The following is a 13,035-nucleotide window of genomic DNA, read 5'->3' on the forward strand; positions in this document are numbered from 1 at the left end:
ATCACCACTAGATCTGTCTTATGAGAAATGCTAAAGGGACTTATTTAAGCTAAAAGAAGGGGATGTTAATTCGTAACATGAAAATATATGAAAGTATAAAACTCACTGGTAAAAGTAAGTACATTGTCAGGCCCGACGTGGTGGCTCACACCTGTAATCCCAGCACTTTAGGAGGCCAAGGATCACCTGAGGTCAGGAGTTTGAGACCAGCCTGGCAAACATGGTGAAACCCTGCCTCTACTAAAAATACAAAAATTAGCTGGGCACATGCCTGTAATCCCAGCTATTTGGAGGGCTGAGACAGGAAAATGACTTGAACCCTGGAGGCGGAGGTTGCAGTGAGCTGAGAGCATGCCACTGCACTCCAGCCTGGGCAGCACAGCAAGACTCTGTCTCAAAAAAAAAAAAAGTATGTTGTCAAATTCAAAATATTTAAATACTATAATGGCAATAGGTAAATCAATTTTATATCTCTAGTAAAAAGGTTGAAAGATCCCAGCTACTTGGGAGGCTGAGGCAGGAGAATTACTTGAACCCAGGAGGTGGAGGTTGCAGTGAGCCGAGATCGCACCACTGCACACAAGCTTGGGCCACAAGAGGGAAACTCCGTCTCAAAAAAAAAAAAAAAAAGTTGAAAGAAAAACTAGTAAAAACGAGTAAAGCTACAGTACTTTGTTAAGAATACAAATTATTTTACTTTAGAGAGCTGAGGCAGGAGGATCACTTGAGCTCAGGAGTTTGAGACCAGCCTGGGCAACATAGTGAGACCTTGTCTCTACTACACAGGTGTAATTTGTACCTGTATAGGTAATGTAATGATATTGACAAAGGAATTTAAAACAAAAATTGTTAAGAGACAAAGGAAGTCATTTAAAAATGATAAAAGGGTCAATCCATCAAGAAGACATGGCAAATATAAATATAAATGCAACTACCAACAGAGTCCCAAAACACATGAAGCAAAAAATAACAGAATTGAGGAGAGAAATACTTTATTCAACAATAACAGTTGGAGATTTCCATATCCCACTACCAGTAGTATTTAGAATAACTAAGCAGTAGAGAACTTGAACAACACTATAAACCAGCTAGACCTATCAGATATCTACAGAACACTCCAACCAAACAACAGCAGAATATATACTCTTCTCAAGTACATATGGAACACCAGATTTGGGGCCATTAAAAAAGGTACCAATAAATTAAAAATAATTGAAATAGAAGAAAATATCTCCCTGATCACAATGGAATGACATTAAAAAATAAGATAAGAACATTTAGGAAATTTACAAATATTTATAAATTAAATATACTCGTAAATAACCAGTGAGTTAAAGGGTAAATCACAAGGGAAATTAGAAAATGTTTTAAGATGAATGAAATGAAAACACAAAATACCAAAACCTAAGGGAGGTAGCTAAAGCAGTGCTTGGAGAGAAATTTAGATTTGTAAATGTCAATATGAAAAAGAAGAATAACTTAAATCAATAAGCTAACCTACTACCTTAAAAAAAACAGAGAAAGGGCCAGGCGCGGTGGCTAATGCCTATAATCTCAGCACTTTGGGAGACCGAGGCGGGCAGATCACTTGTGCTCAGGAGTTCGAGACCGGCCTGGGCAGCATGGCGAAACACCGTCTCTACAAAAAATACAAAAATTAGCCAGGCATGGTGGCATGTGCCTGTAGTCCCAGCTACTCAAGAGCCTGAGGTAGGAGAATCGCTTGAGCCTGGGAGGCAGAGGTTGCAGTGAGCCGAGATGGCACCACTGCACTCCAGCCTGGGTGACAGAGTGAGACCCTGTCTCAAAACAAAACAAAACAGAACAGAAAAAGATGAGCAAAATAAACTAGGAAAAAGAAGGAAATAGTAAAGATTAGAGCAAAAATAAATGGACTAGAGGATAGAAAACACCAAAAATCAAAAAAATCAAGTTAGTTCTTTAAAAAGATCAACAAAACTGATAAGCTTTATCTAGATTGATCAAGAAAAAAGGAGAGAAGAATCAAATCAATAAAATCAGGAATGACAAAGAGAAGATCAGTACTGACCTTACAGAAATATAAAGGATTATAAGAGAATAGTATAAACAATTGTATGCAACATATTAGGTAACACCGATAAAACGAACAAATTCCTATAAAGTCACAAACTACCAAAGATAACACAAGAAGTAAAGAATACAAATAGACCTGTGACAAGTAAAGAGGTTGAGTTAGTAATTTTAAAATTTCCCACAAAGAAAATTTCAGGCCCAGATGGCCTCAGTGGTGGTTTCTACAAAATGTTATTTATTTATTTATTTATTTATTTATTTATTTATTTATTTAAAAGACAAGGTCTCGCTCTGTCACCCAGGCTGGAGTGCAGTGGCATGATCACAGCTTCCTGCAGCCTCAACCTCTTGGGCTCAAGCAATCCTCTCACCTCAGCCTCCCAAGTAACTGGGATTACAGGTGCATGCCACCATGCCTGGCCAGTTTTTTTTAGTTTTAGTAAAGACAAGATTTCACTATGTTTCCCAGGCTCGTATCGAACTCCTGAGCTCAAGTGATCCTCCCACCTCTGCCTCTCAAAGTGCTGGGAGGACAGCCATGAACCACTGCACCTGGCTCAAATGTTTAAAGAACAATTCATACCAATCCTTTACAAACTCTTTCAAAAAATAAAAAGAGGAAATATTTCTCAACTCATTCTATAAGTTGTATTATATGAGCCAGTATTACCTTGTTATAAAATTGGACAAAGATATCACAAGAAAACAAAACACAGATCAATATTCCTTATGAATCAAGACATAAATCTTCTTAACCAAATACTAGCAGACTGAATCCAGCAACAGGTCAAAAGTGTATACTATTACCAAGCAGGATTTATTCCAGGAATGGAAGTTGGTTTAGCATCCAAAAATCAATTGATGTTTACCGTATTATTAGAATAAAGGACAAAAACCACATGATCATCTCAATTAGTGAAGAAAACATTGTTTGACAAAATTCAATATCCTTTCATGATTAAACAAATGCTGAACAAACTAGAAATAGAAGGGAACTCAACCCAAAACCCAATGAAGAGCATCTCTGAAAAAACACATAACATCATATTCAATGGTGAAAGGCTTTCACCCTAAGATCAGGAATAAGGAAAGGATATATACTCTCACCATGTCTATTTAAATTGTACTGAAGGTTGTAGCTAGTGCTATCATTCAAGAAAAAAGAAATAAAAGGTATCTAAATTGGAAAGCAAGATGTGAAACTATTTTTATTCATAGATGATATGATATTGTATACAGAAAATTCTAAGGATCCATAAAAACAATAACATTACCACTAAATGAGTTCAACAAGTTTCAGGATACCAGATCAAAATACAAAAATCAATTGTATTTCCATACACTAGCAGTGAACAAATATGAAAATGAATTTAAGAATATGATTCCTAATCCCAGCACTTTGGGAGGCCAAGGCAGGCAGATCACAAGGTCAGGAGATCGAGACTATCCTAGCTAACATGGTGAAATGCCGTCTCTACCAAAAATACAAAAAATTTGCTGGGTGTGGTTGTGCGCGCCTGTAGTCCCAGCTACTCGGGAGGCTGAGGCAGGAGAATGGCGTGAACCCGGGAGGTGGAGGTTGCAATGAGCCGAGATCATGCCACTGCACTCCAGCTTGGGGGACAGAGCATGAGACTCTGTCTCAAAAAAAAAAAAAAAAAAAAAAAAAAAGAATATGATTCCATTCATAATAGCATCAAAAAGAATAAAATATGTAGGAATAAGTTTAACAAAAGTAAAAGTTACAAGTAAAAGACTTGTAACTATAAAACATTGTTGAAAGATATTAAAAACCTAAATACATAGAAACAAGTCTCGTGTTCATCAGTCAGAATACTTAATATTGTTAACATGGCAATACTCTCCCAAACTGATCTACAGATTCAACTCAAGACCTGTCAAAATCCCAGCTGTCTTTTTTGTAGAAACTGACAACCTGATTCTAAAATTCATATGGACATGAAAGAGATCCAGAATAGCCAAAGCAATCTTGAAAAAGAAAAAAATTAGAGAAATAACACTTTTCACTTTCACAACTTACTACAAATCTACAATAATCAAGACAGCATGGTAGTGGCACAAGGAGAGACATATACATCAGTGGAATCGAACTGAGAGTCCAGGTTTTTGACAAGGGTATCAAAACATGGGGAAAAGAATAGTCTTCAACAAATGGTGCTGGGACACAACTGGATATTCATATGCAAAAAAAAAAGTCAGACCTTTATCTTACAGCTTTATACAGGTGTAATACACTTGTATAAATACATCTTTATACAATATTAAAAACAACTCAAAATAGATCCATGACCTAAATAAACATAAAAGCAAAAATGATGAAAGTCTTTGAAGAAAATCTAGGCAAAGAGTTTCACGACATTGAATTAGGCAATGAGTTATTGAATATGAGACCAATAGCACAGGAAACAAAAGTAAAAATAGATAACTGGACTACATACATCAAAATTAAAAACTTCTGTCCATCAAAGGACAATCAACAGGCAACATACAGAATGGGAGAAAATATTTGCAAATCATATACCTGATAAAGGGTGAATCCAGAATACATAAAAGAATACTACAACTCAACAAAAAGAAAACCCAATTTTAAAAATAGGCAAAGGACTTGAATAGACATTTCTCCAAAGAAGATATACAAATGGCTAACAAGCATGGGAAAAGATGTTCATTATCACTAATTATTAGAGAAATGTAAATCAAAGTCACAATGAGATATCACCTCACATTCAACATGATGGCTACTATAAACCCAAAACTCCCAAAACAGGAAATAAGTGTTGATGAGAATGTGGAGAAATTGGAACCTTTGTGCACTGCTGATGGAAATGTAAAATGGTGTGGCCACTACAGAAAACAGTGTGGCAGTTCTTCAAAAATTAAATATAGAATTACCATATAATCCTGCAATTTCACTTCTGGATATATACCAAAAAGAATTGAAAGAAAGGTCTTAAAGACTTATTTATAGGCCCATTTTCATAGCAGTATTCTTCATGATAGCCAAAAGTGGAAGAAACCCAAAGGTCCATTGATAGATGAATAAATAAAGAAAATGTGGTACATACATATAATGAAATATTACCCAGCCTTAAAAAGGAATGAAATTCTGATATGCGTTACAACATGGAAAAATCTTGGGGACACTACACTTAGAGAAATAAGCCAGTCACAAAAAGACAAATATTGCATGATTCCACTTAGACAAGGAACTTACAGTACAGTAGCCCAAATCACAGAGACAGAAAATAGAATGGTGGTTGGCGGGGGCTGGGGAAAGCGAAAATGGGGAATTGTTTAATGGATATAGAGTCTCAGTTTTGCAGGATGAAAAAGTTTCCGAGATTGACTGCAAGCAGTATGACTATATTTGACACTGCTGAACTGTACCGTTAGAAATGGTTAAGATGGCACATTGTATGTCATGTGTGTTTTTACCACAATTTTAAAAAGGCCATCGAAAATTGCTTAATTATGTTTTCAGAAATGCCAGATGGTAATATATTGCTGTTTAACAGATTTGAGACAATTTTAATTTTTCTGTGACCCTTGACTTCTTTCTATACTTCAACTTCTTTTTTTTTTTTTTTTTTTTTTGAGATGAAGTCTCGCTCTGTCGCCCAGGCTGGAGTGCAGTGGTGCGATCTCAGCTCACTGCAACCTCCACCTCTCGGGTTCAAACAATTCTTGTGCCTCAGCCTCCCAAGTAGCTGGGATTACAGGCGCACGCACAGCACCACGCCCCACTAATTTTTGTATTTTTAGTAGAGACAGGGTTTTACCATGTTGTCCAGGGTGTTCTCGAACTTCTGACCTCAAGCGATCTGTCTGCCTCAGCCTCCCAAAGTGCTGGGATTACTGACGTGAGCCATCGTGCCCAGCCTATACCTCAACTTCTACCTATGTCCGCCTGGCTGCCCATAAATTAGCCCAATAGCTGTCACTTAAGCCTACTCAGTATGTGCCAGGCTTTTCCCTATACAATTGTGAACAATTTTCTAGTGAGCAAACTGAAGCTCAGTAAGGTCCAGTGACTTCCCAAGGTTGTGCAAGAGATGGAGCTCTCATTGGGTCCAACTGGCCTGACCCTAAAGCCTGAGTTCTTTTCCACCAGACCTAATCTCCATAGAGCTGGCCTTATCCTAAGAACCACTTGGGGTAGCTACAAAATCCGGATGCCCCCTGGTGATGAGCAATTCTCTAGATTTTGATGAAAGTTGAATGTGTGGATGCTGGAATGAGTAAATTAACAAGTAAGGAGATGAATGCAAACACGAATGACTAAATGGACAGACTCAGGGAGCTTGAAGAGGGTGGGGTCTGGAAGGGAAGGAAGAGAGGAAGGAGAATAGCTAAGTAGGGAGATTTCACTTGGTGTTTACCAGAGCGCGTTGTCTACCCTGTGCTGAAGACAGAGGCTGTGGGGACAGCCTAGGGGCCTGGATCTATTGCCTACTTAGAGAGAGGCCAACTCAGACACAGCCGTGTATGCTCCCAGCAGCAACGGAGGTTCAGGCAAGATGCCCGAAGGAGGGAAGGGTGACAAGGGCAGTGGGGAGACTTGGAGAGTTTGTGCAGAGGGGAGAAACACACCTTTCTTTCTGTATTGTATTGTATTGTATTTTTTGAGACGAAGTCTCGCTCTGTCACCCAGGCTGGAGTGCAGTGGCACGATCTCGGCTCACTGCAACCTCTGCCTTCTGGGTTCAAGTGACTCTCCTGCCTCAGCCTCCTGAGTAGCTGGGATTACAGGCACCCGCCACCACGCCTGGCTAATTTTTGTATTTTTAGTAGAGATGGGGTTTCATCATGTTGGTCAGGCTGGTCTCGAACTCTTGACCTCGTGATCCACCCACCTCGGCCTCCCAAAAGTGCTGGGATTACAGGCGTGAGCCACTGTGCCTGGCCACATCTTTCTTTAGAAAGATCATGCTGGCTCCTGTGGGGAAGGCAACTTGAAGGGGAAGAAATTGGAAGAGGGAAGACTTGACACTAAATATAGAGCCATGGGCAGTAAGTTTTTGGAGGGACCTTTACCAGAGAGGGAGAGGAAGCAGTATCCATTATCCACTCTTTAGTGACAGAGCCCAGAGGAAGAGCTCTGTAATGGCTGGTGGTGGGGGCAAGGGCAGCAATGTGCAGAGGAGGCGAGGGCTGCTCCTGTTGTTGAGTGCCTTCCAGGATAGCAAGTGCTGGCCTGGCTGCTCCAACATGGGAAACTTTCATGTTGTCTCTCAGATCTAAGGGTCTCTCTGCATTTTTTAAAAAATTATTTTTAATTTTTTAAACTTCTATCGTTTTTCAGGTGGTTTTGGTTACACAGATAAGTTCTTTAGTGGTGATTTCTGAGATTTTAGTGCACCAGTCACCGGAGCAGTGTACTCTGTACTCAGTATAGAGTCTTTTATTCCTCACCCCCTCCTCACCTTGCCCCACCCCCAGTCTATATCCTTCTCATCTGCATTTGTTTTTGAGAGGTAGGGTGAGGTCTGCTGCATTAGCCCAGAGACAGCTGAGAAGGCTGGAAAGGAAAATGGCTTTCGGAGAATAGGGAAGGAAAAAGTCTGAGGAAGCAAAACTACTTAAAAAACACTGCTCTTTCCATTTCCGTATCATTTAACCAAACACCATCCTGTGGGTTCTGTCACTTGATCCTCATGCTGATCTGAGAACTCGGCAGAGCTGGGTCACTGCCTTCCCCAGGGCTAACCTGGTTTCTAAGCTGGCGCAAGACCCCAGGTGATCCAGCATCTAACCACAGAGCCCTTGCTGGACAGAGGGTGAAGACATTATGTGTCCCTGGCTCTGTTCAGGGAAGCAGGGCATAGACCTGAGAATTTAATTACTTGTCATAGATAAAGCCTAGAGAAAAGGTGAGGTGCAAAGTATCTCCTCCAAATTGGGAAGACTCCCCCAGGGCTCACTCACTAACGCCAGTTCTCCTGAGCCCTTAAAGCCTGGGGGTGAGGGAGCCCTCCTGGTCAACCCTCTCTACCCTAGCCTCAGGGAGCTTCAGGGCCCCAGCATTGAAGGAACAGGGTCTGACCTCATTTGCCACCGTAGGGATGGGGAGACTGAGGCAGGAGGTGAATGGGCTCCCAGCCTGGAGCCCTTTCCCCTCAGGACTTGGTTTCCCTACCCTAGCTCCGCCTGCAGGAACAGAAAGACATGGCCTGGAAATGGATGCCACTTCTGCTGCTTCTGGTCTGGGTGGCCACCATGTGCAGTGCCCAGGACAGGACTGATCTCCTCAATGTCTGTATGGATGCCAAGCACCACAAGACAAAGCCAGGTCCTGAAGACAAGCTGCATGACCAAGTATGGCTGGAGTGTTCCTCTGCTAAGGAGGGGGCTGGTTCTAACAGGGAGGAGAAAGTCAGGATGGTGGGAGAGGGACTGAGGGGTCAGATACCTCCACATCCTGAATTTTTGCTGTGGGAGAAGATGAAGGTGGAGTAGGAAGAGTGGCTGAGATGATTTTAGGGGGGGCCTCCCCAGAGGTGGATACCATGTTGACAATGATACTGAGTCGTCATTCGATGGGCACCTGTCAGTTTTCATGTGCTTTTTGTACAAAATTTCATATTCCCAGGGGTTCTTTGATGTAGGTAGATGATATTCTCCACATTACACAAGTAAGTGAAAATGAGGCTCACAGAAGCACATGGGCCCACACGGGAGCTGGACATGAATAGCCCCTGTGGAGGGTAGGAATAGGACTGGGTTAGGCTCCTCTTTTGGTGGGCGACAGACTAGGGAGGCACTGGCTTTTCCCACCCTCACTAAGTGCCATTTCCATGGAGTGCCAAGGGAGAAGAGGAGGAGGCCCTTCTGGCTGTAATTTGAGGCACAGGGGCTGGACATTCACACAGTCTATATACATGTATGCCAGGGGATTGCAGCCTTATTAGACTCAATGTCTCCCTTTTACGACAGATTATTTTTAGATTCTCTTTTCTATCCTGCAATGAAATTCAAAGAACCTATTTGTATGCATAATTTTTGCAAATGTCAACATAATGCTCTGTAATATAAAGGAGAAACACACAGAAAGTAACTTGCAATAAAATAATATATATTTCAATATGTCAGTTCTCTGGTATGACTACATTAGAAGGCATTAGGAAATAGCACATGCTTGCTTTTGTCATAAAATCATTATAAGTGGGGAGCTACAAATGAAGATTGATACAGGTATATTCTGTTGGAGACTTAAACACTATAAGATACTATAATATTAGCAATGTTGCTGTTGATGTCATACTTTTCTAAAATAGTGAATAATTCTAGTACAACAAAACACATAGTACAGCCTTCTATTTCATGGTATTTGCAGTCCTGGAAAACCCAGCCTAGATTAAAATCTTGTGAAAATATGATGTGCCTATATGTAAGATAGAGATAGATTTAAAAAGTAGGGCTTTTGCTTACTTTGTTTTTTTTTTTTGAGGAGTCTCACTCTGTTGCCCAGGCTGGAGTGCAATGGTGTGATCTCAGCTCACGGCAACCTCCGCCTCCAGGGTTCTGGTGATTCTCCTGCCTCAGCCTCCCAAGTAGCTGGGGCACCCGCCACAATGCCTGGCTAATTTTTTTGTATTTTTACCAGAGACGAGGTTTCACCGTGTTGGCCAGGGTGGTCTCAAACTCCTGACCTCAAGTGATAGACCTGCCTCAGCCTCCCAAAGTGCTGGGATTACAGCCACGAGCCACCACGCCCAGCCTGGCTTTAGCTTACTTTTTCCAGCAAATATTTTCATGGGCCTACTATGTGTCTGGCACTGGCCTAGCCACTGGGGACACAGATCTTACTACATGCCAAGAAGAATAAATATATTCAAACTCCATTACTGCATGGCTTGCTCCCTCTCTTCCTTTGCTCAAAATGTCACCTACCAATGTGGCATTTCCTAACCTATTTAAAATTTCAGCAATTCCACATTACCATTTCCTGCTCTAACTTTTCCCATATCACTTATCATATCCTGACATACCATATATATATATATATTTTTAAGTTTCTTTCTGTCTCCTCTGACCAGAATGAAAGTTCCATGAATACATATTTCTGTCTGTTTTGTTCTCTTCTGTATTCCCGGAATCTATAACCGTGACTGGCATAAAGTTGATGCTCAATAATTTTTAAATGAGTAAGTGAAAGGACTTTTTATAAAGTGTTACATACCTCATAAATGATAACTATTATTCCCAAGACAGGGTTTCCCCTGGGCTCCCACAGTCCCCTGATCACACGGTTGTAACCGTGTTTCCTCCAAGAAAGGGGTTCCTGGAGGCCTAGGACAGAGGGACCATCACCTGGGAACCTGAGTGTTCCCAGGACAACCTGCCTAGGGCAGAGGAGTAAGAACCAAATGGGGGAGAGACACGAGGTGGCAAGAGGAGGAGGGTACGGGGAGGCACTTAGTCCTGTGTCTTCCCCACCCAGTGCAGTCCCTGGAAGAAGAATGCCTGCTGCACGGCCAGCACCAGCCAGGAGCTGCACAAGGACACCTCCCGCCTGTACAACTTTAACTGGGACCACTGCGGCAAGATGGAGCCCGCCTGCAAGCGCCACTTCATCCAGGACACCTGTCTCTATGAGTGCTCACCCAACCTGGGGCCCTGGATCCAGCAGGTAAGGTGTCTCCCCACCGCCCACCCCAGCAGACTGCCATCCCCCTCAGTCACTTCAAGGCGATGGCTGCCAGCATCCCTGGCTGAGAGGAGCCCTGCCTCCCCAACTCCCACCCAGGTGAATCAGAGCTGGCGCAAAGAACGCTTCCTGGATGTGCCCTTATGCAAAGAGGACTGTCAGCGCTGGTGGGAGGATTGTCACACCTCCCACACCTGCAAAAGCAACTGGCACAGAGGATGGGACTGGACCTCAGGTGAGGGTGATTGAGTTGGGGTTAGGAAAAAGGAGATTGAGGTGGGGTTTGGAAAATCCTCAAGGATTTGGTGTGGGGTGAAGATTTCTGGGGGTGGCCAGAAATGAGCTTTGGGCCCAGGGGCTGAATGTCTGTGTCCACCATGTCTCTCCCTGCAGGAGTTAACAAGTGCCCAGCTGGGGCCCTCTGCCGCACCTTTGAGTCCTACTTCCCCACTCCAGCTGCCCTTTGTGACGGCCTCTGGAGTCACTCATACAAGGTCAGTAACTACAGCCAAGGAAGCGGCCGCTGCATCCAGATGTGGTTTGACTCAGCCCAGGGCAATCCCAACGAGGAAGTGGCAAGGTTCTATGCTGCAGCCATGCATGTGAATGCTGGTGAGATGCTTCATGGGATTGGGGGTCTTCTGCTCAGTCTGGCCCTGATGCTGCAACTCTGGCTCCTTGGCTGAGTTCAGTCCTCCCAGACTACCTGCCCTCAGCTTGGATAACCAGGCTGGGCTCAGCTCAGCTCCCACAAATGACAGCGTCTTAAGCATGCTTCTATTAGTCACCTAACCCTCTGTCACCCGATCTGTTCCTGCTCCATGGTGGGGCCAAAAGTCACTTCTAATAAACAGACTGATACATCCATGTCTGTGGAATTATTTTGGTTGTGAGTTTGTGGGTGGGTGGGAGACAGATTCTATGGCTTCTGGATTCCTTCAAATGAGAGCAACTAGACCTGTGTTTGAATCCCAGCTCTGCTACTTTGTGAAAATGAAACAGTTGCTTCACTGCTCTAAACCTTTGTTTCCTCCTGGATAAAAAGAGGATAATAGTCCTGCCCTCAGGCTTGTGAAATATAGAGGAGCTGTTGCCTAGAAAGCCCGTGAGCCCAGTGTCCGCACATTAATAGTCTTCAGGGATCTTGTTGCTCCTGTTGCCCCTAGTGGGAGCCAGGTCCTGAGCTTATTTGTCTTGGTCTCCAAACAGCCTCCTGGTCCTCCAGCCCTTGTCTACCTGGGTCTGTGCTCGGCTCTGTAACAGGAAAGCTGGGAATGGGAGTCCAGGAAAGGATTCAGATTGCCAGTGGGATGAAAAAAATTCACAGTGGGATGGAAAAAACGTGATGCACATTGAAGGAACAGAGTTGGGGCTTGGGACTCTCAGAGGAAAAACAGAGCCAATTGGAGAGGACAGTCTAGGGGGTTCCTGGAGTGGAATACTCAAGAGCCTGGAACTGGTCCAGCGCTTCGGTGTCCTGGAGGTGTGGCTGGAAGAGTTAGAAACCCTTAAGGGCTTCCCGGGGTCAGGAGCCTCTGGCACCTTTGTCTCTTCCTGGGATTGGTAGATATGCCTATCTTGAGGGGGTTGCTCTGTCTTTGCAAAGCCCTCGGGAGCTGGGCCTAAGTTATCTCTGGGTCTCCCAACACCCCTTTCCCTTTGGATAAGTCTTTGTTTGCACACTCCTACTACAGCTGTCCCCAGAGAGGCCCAGGTAAGTCTCTGAGAACACCTTGCAGGTAGGTGGCCCAGCTAGGACTAGAACCCAGGTATGCAGACTCCCAGTCCAGGTCTCTCCCCCACTACCAAGGATTCCCCTCACATCAGGCTCATCTTTTTTTATACTAAAAGGTGGCTGATGAGGAAGGTGGCACAGATTGTAATGGGTTATTGGGTTCTGGAGGCACTGTTGGGTGAGTGGGTGGATCTCTTAGTTATTATATTTATCTAGTGTGGAAGGCCCCACAGAGCCCCTTCCACGTCCCAGGCTCTGCTCCAGCTGGGTTAAGTCAATGCATATTTGAAATAGAGGAAGGAGCTCGAGGGACTGACCCGGGCTCCGTCAACAGGTTCAACGTAGCAAAGTGAAAGTCCTCTCCCAGGTTAAAGGGATTCTCCCACGGCGGCCCAGGAGATGGTGGCGGCGGGCGCCCGGCTGGAAGCCTGCGCCTTTAAGGAGCCAGGGGGCGGAGGGGCGGGGCAGGAAGACGACTCCCCGGAGACGCCGCCACCGGCTAGGTCTTTTTTTGGGAGGGGGCGGGCCAGACCCTTTTATGGGCTCCGCCCCCTTTCCGGCGGCCGCGTCCCCCTTC

General features: G+C 43.8%; 1 protein-coding gene across 1 annotated transcript; it reads left to right on the plus strand.

Moving 5' to 3' along the window:
• Positions 1-8,217: 8,217 nt before the first annotated feature.
• FOLR2 (folate receptor beta) lies at positions 8,218-11,589 on the plus strand. Its single transcript, XM_009246801.2, has 4 exons — positions 8,218-8,391; positions 10,517-10,705; positions 10,823-10,958; positions 11,117-11,589. The coding sequence occupies exons 1-4, from the start codon at positions 8,242-8,244 to the stop codon at positions 11,407-11,409; spliced, it is 768 nt and encodes a 255-aa protein (XP_009245076.2). The 5' UTR covers positions 8,218-8,241; the 3' UTR covers positions 11,410-11,589.
• Positions 11,590-13,035: the final 1,446 nt, after the last annotated feature.

The sequence above is a fragment of the Pongo abelii genome, chromosome 9 (assembly GCF_028885655.2).
Source record: "Pongo abelii isolate AG06213 chromosome 9, NHGRI_mPonAbe1-v2.0_pri, whole genome shotgun sequence".
Classification (NCBI taxonomy): domain Eukaryota; kingdom Metazoa; phylum Chordata; class Mammalia; order Primates; family Hominidae; genus Pongo; species Pongo abelii.

What these genes read in the sequence shown, in the direction of transcription:
- FOLR2 (XM_009246801.2), top strand. Translation starts at nt 8,242, where the DNA reads ATGGCCTGGAAATGGATGCCACTTCTGCTGCTTCTGGTCTGGGTGGCC. An exon ending in AAGACAAGCTGCATGACCAA is followed by an intron (nt 8,392 to 10,516) that starts GTATGGCTGGAG and finishes TTCCCCACCCAG; the next exon opens with TGCAGTCCCTGGAAGAAGAA. An exon ending in TGGGGCCCTGGATCCAGCAG is followed by an intron (nt 10,706 to 10,822) that starts GTAAGGTGTCTC and finishes ACTCCCACCCAG; the next exon opens with GTGAATCAGAGCTGGCGCAA.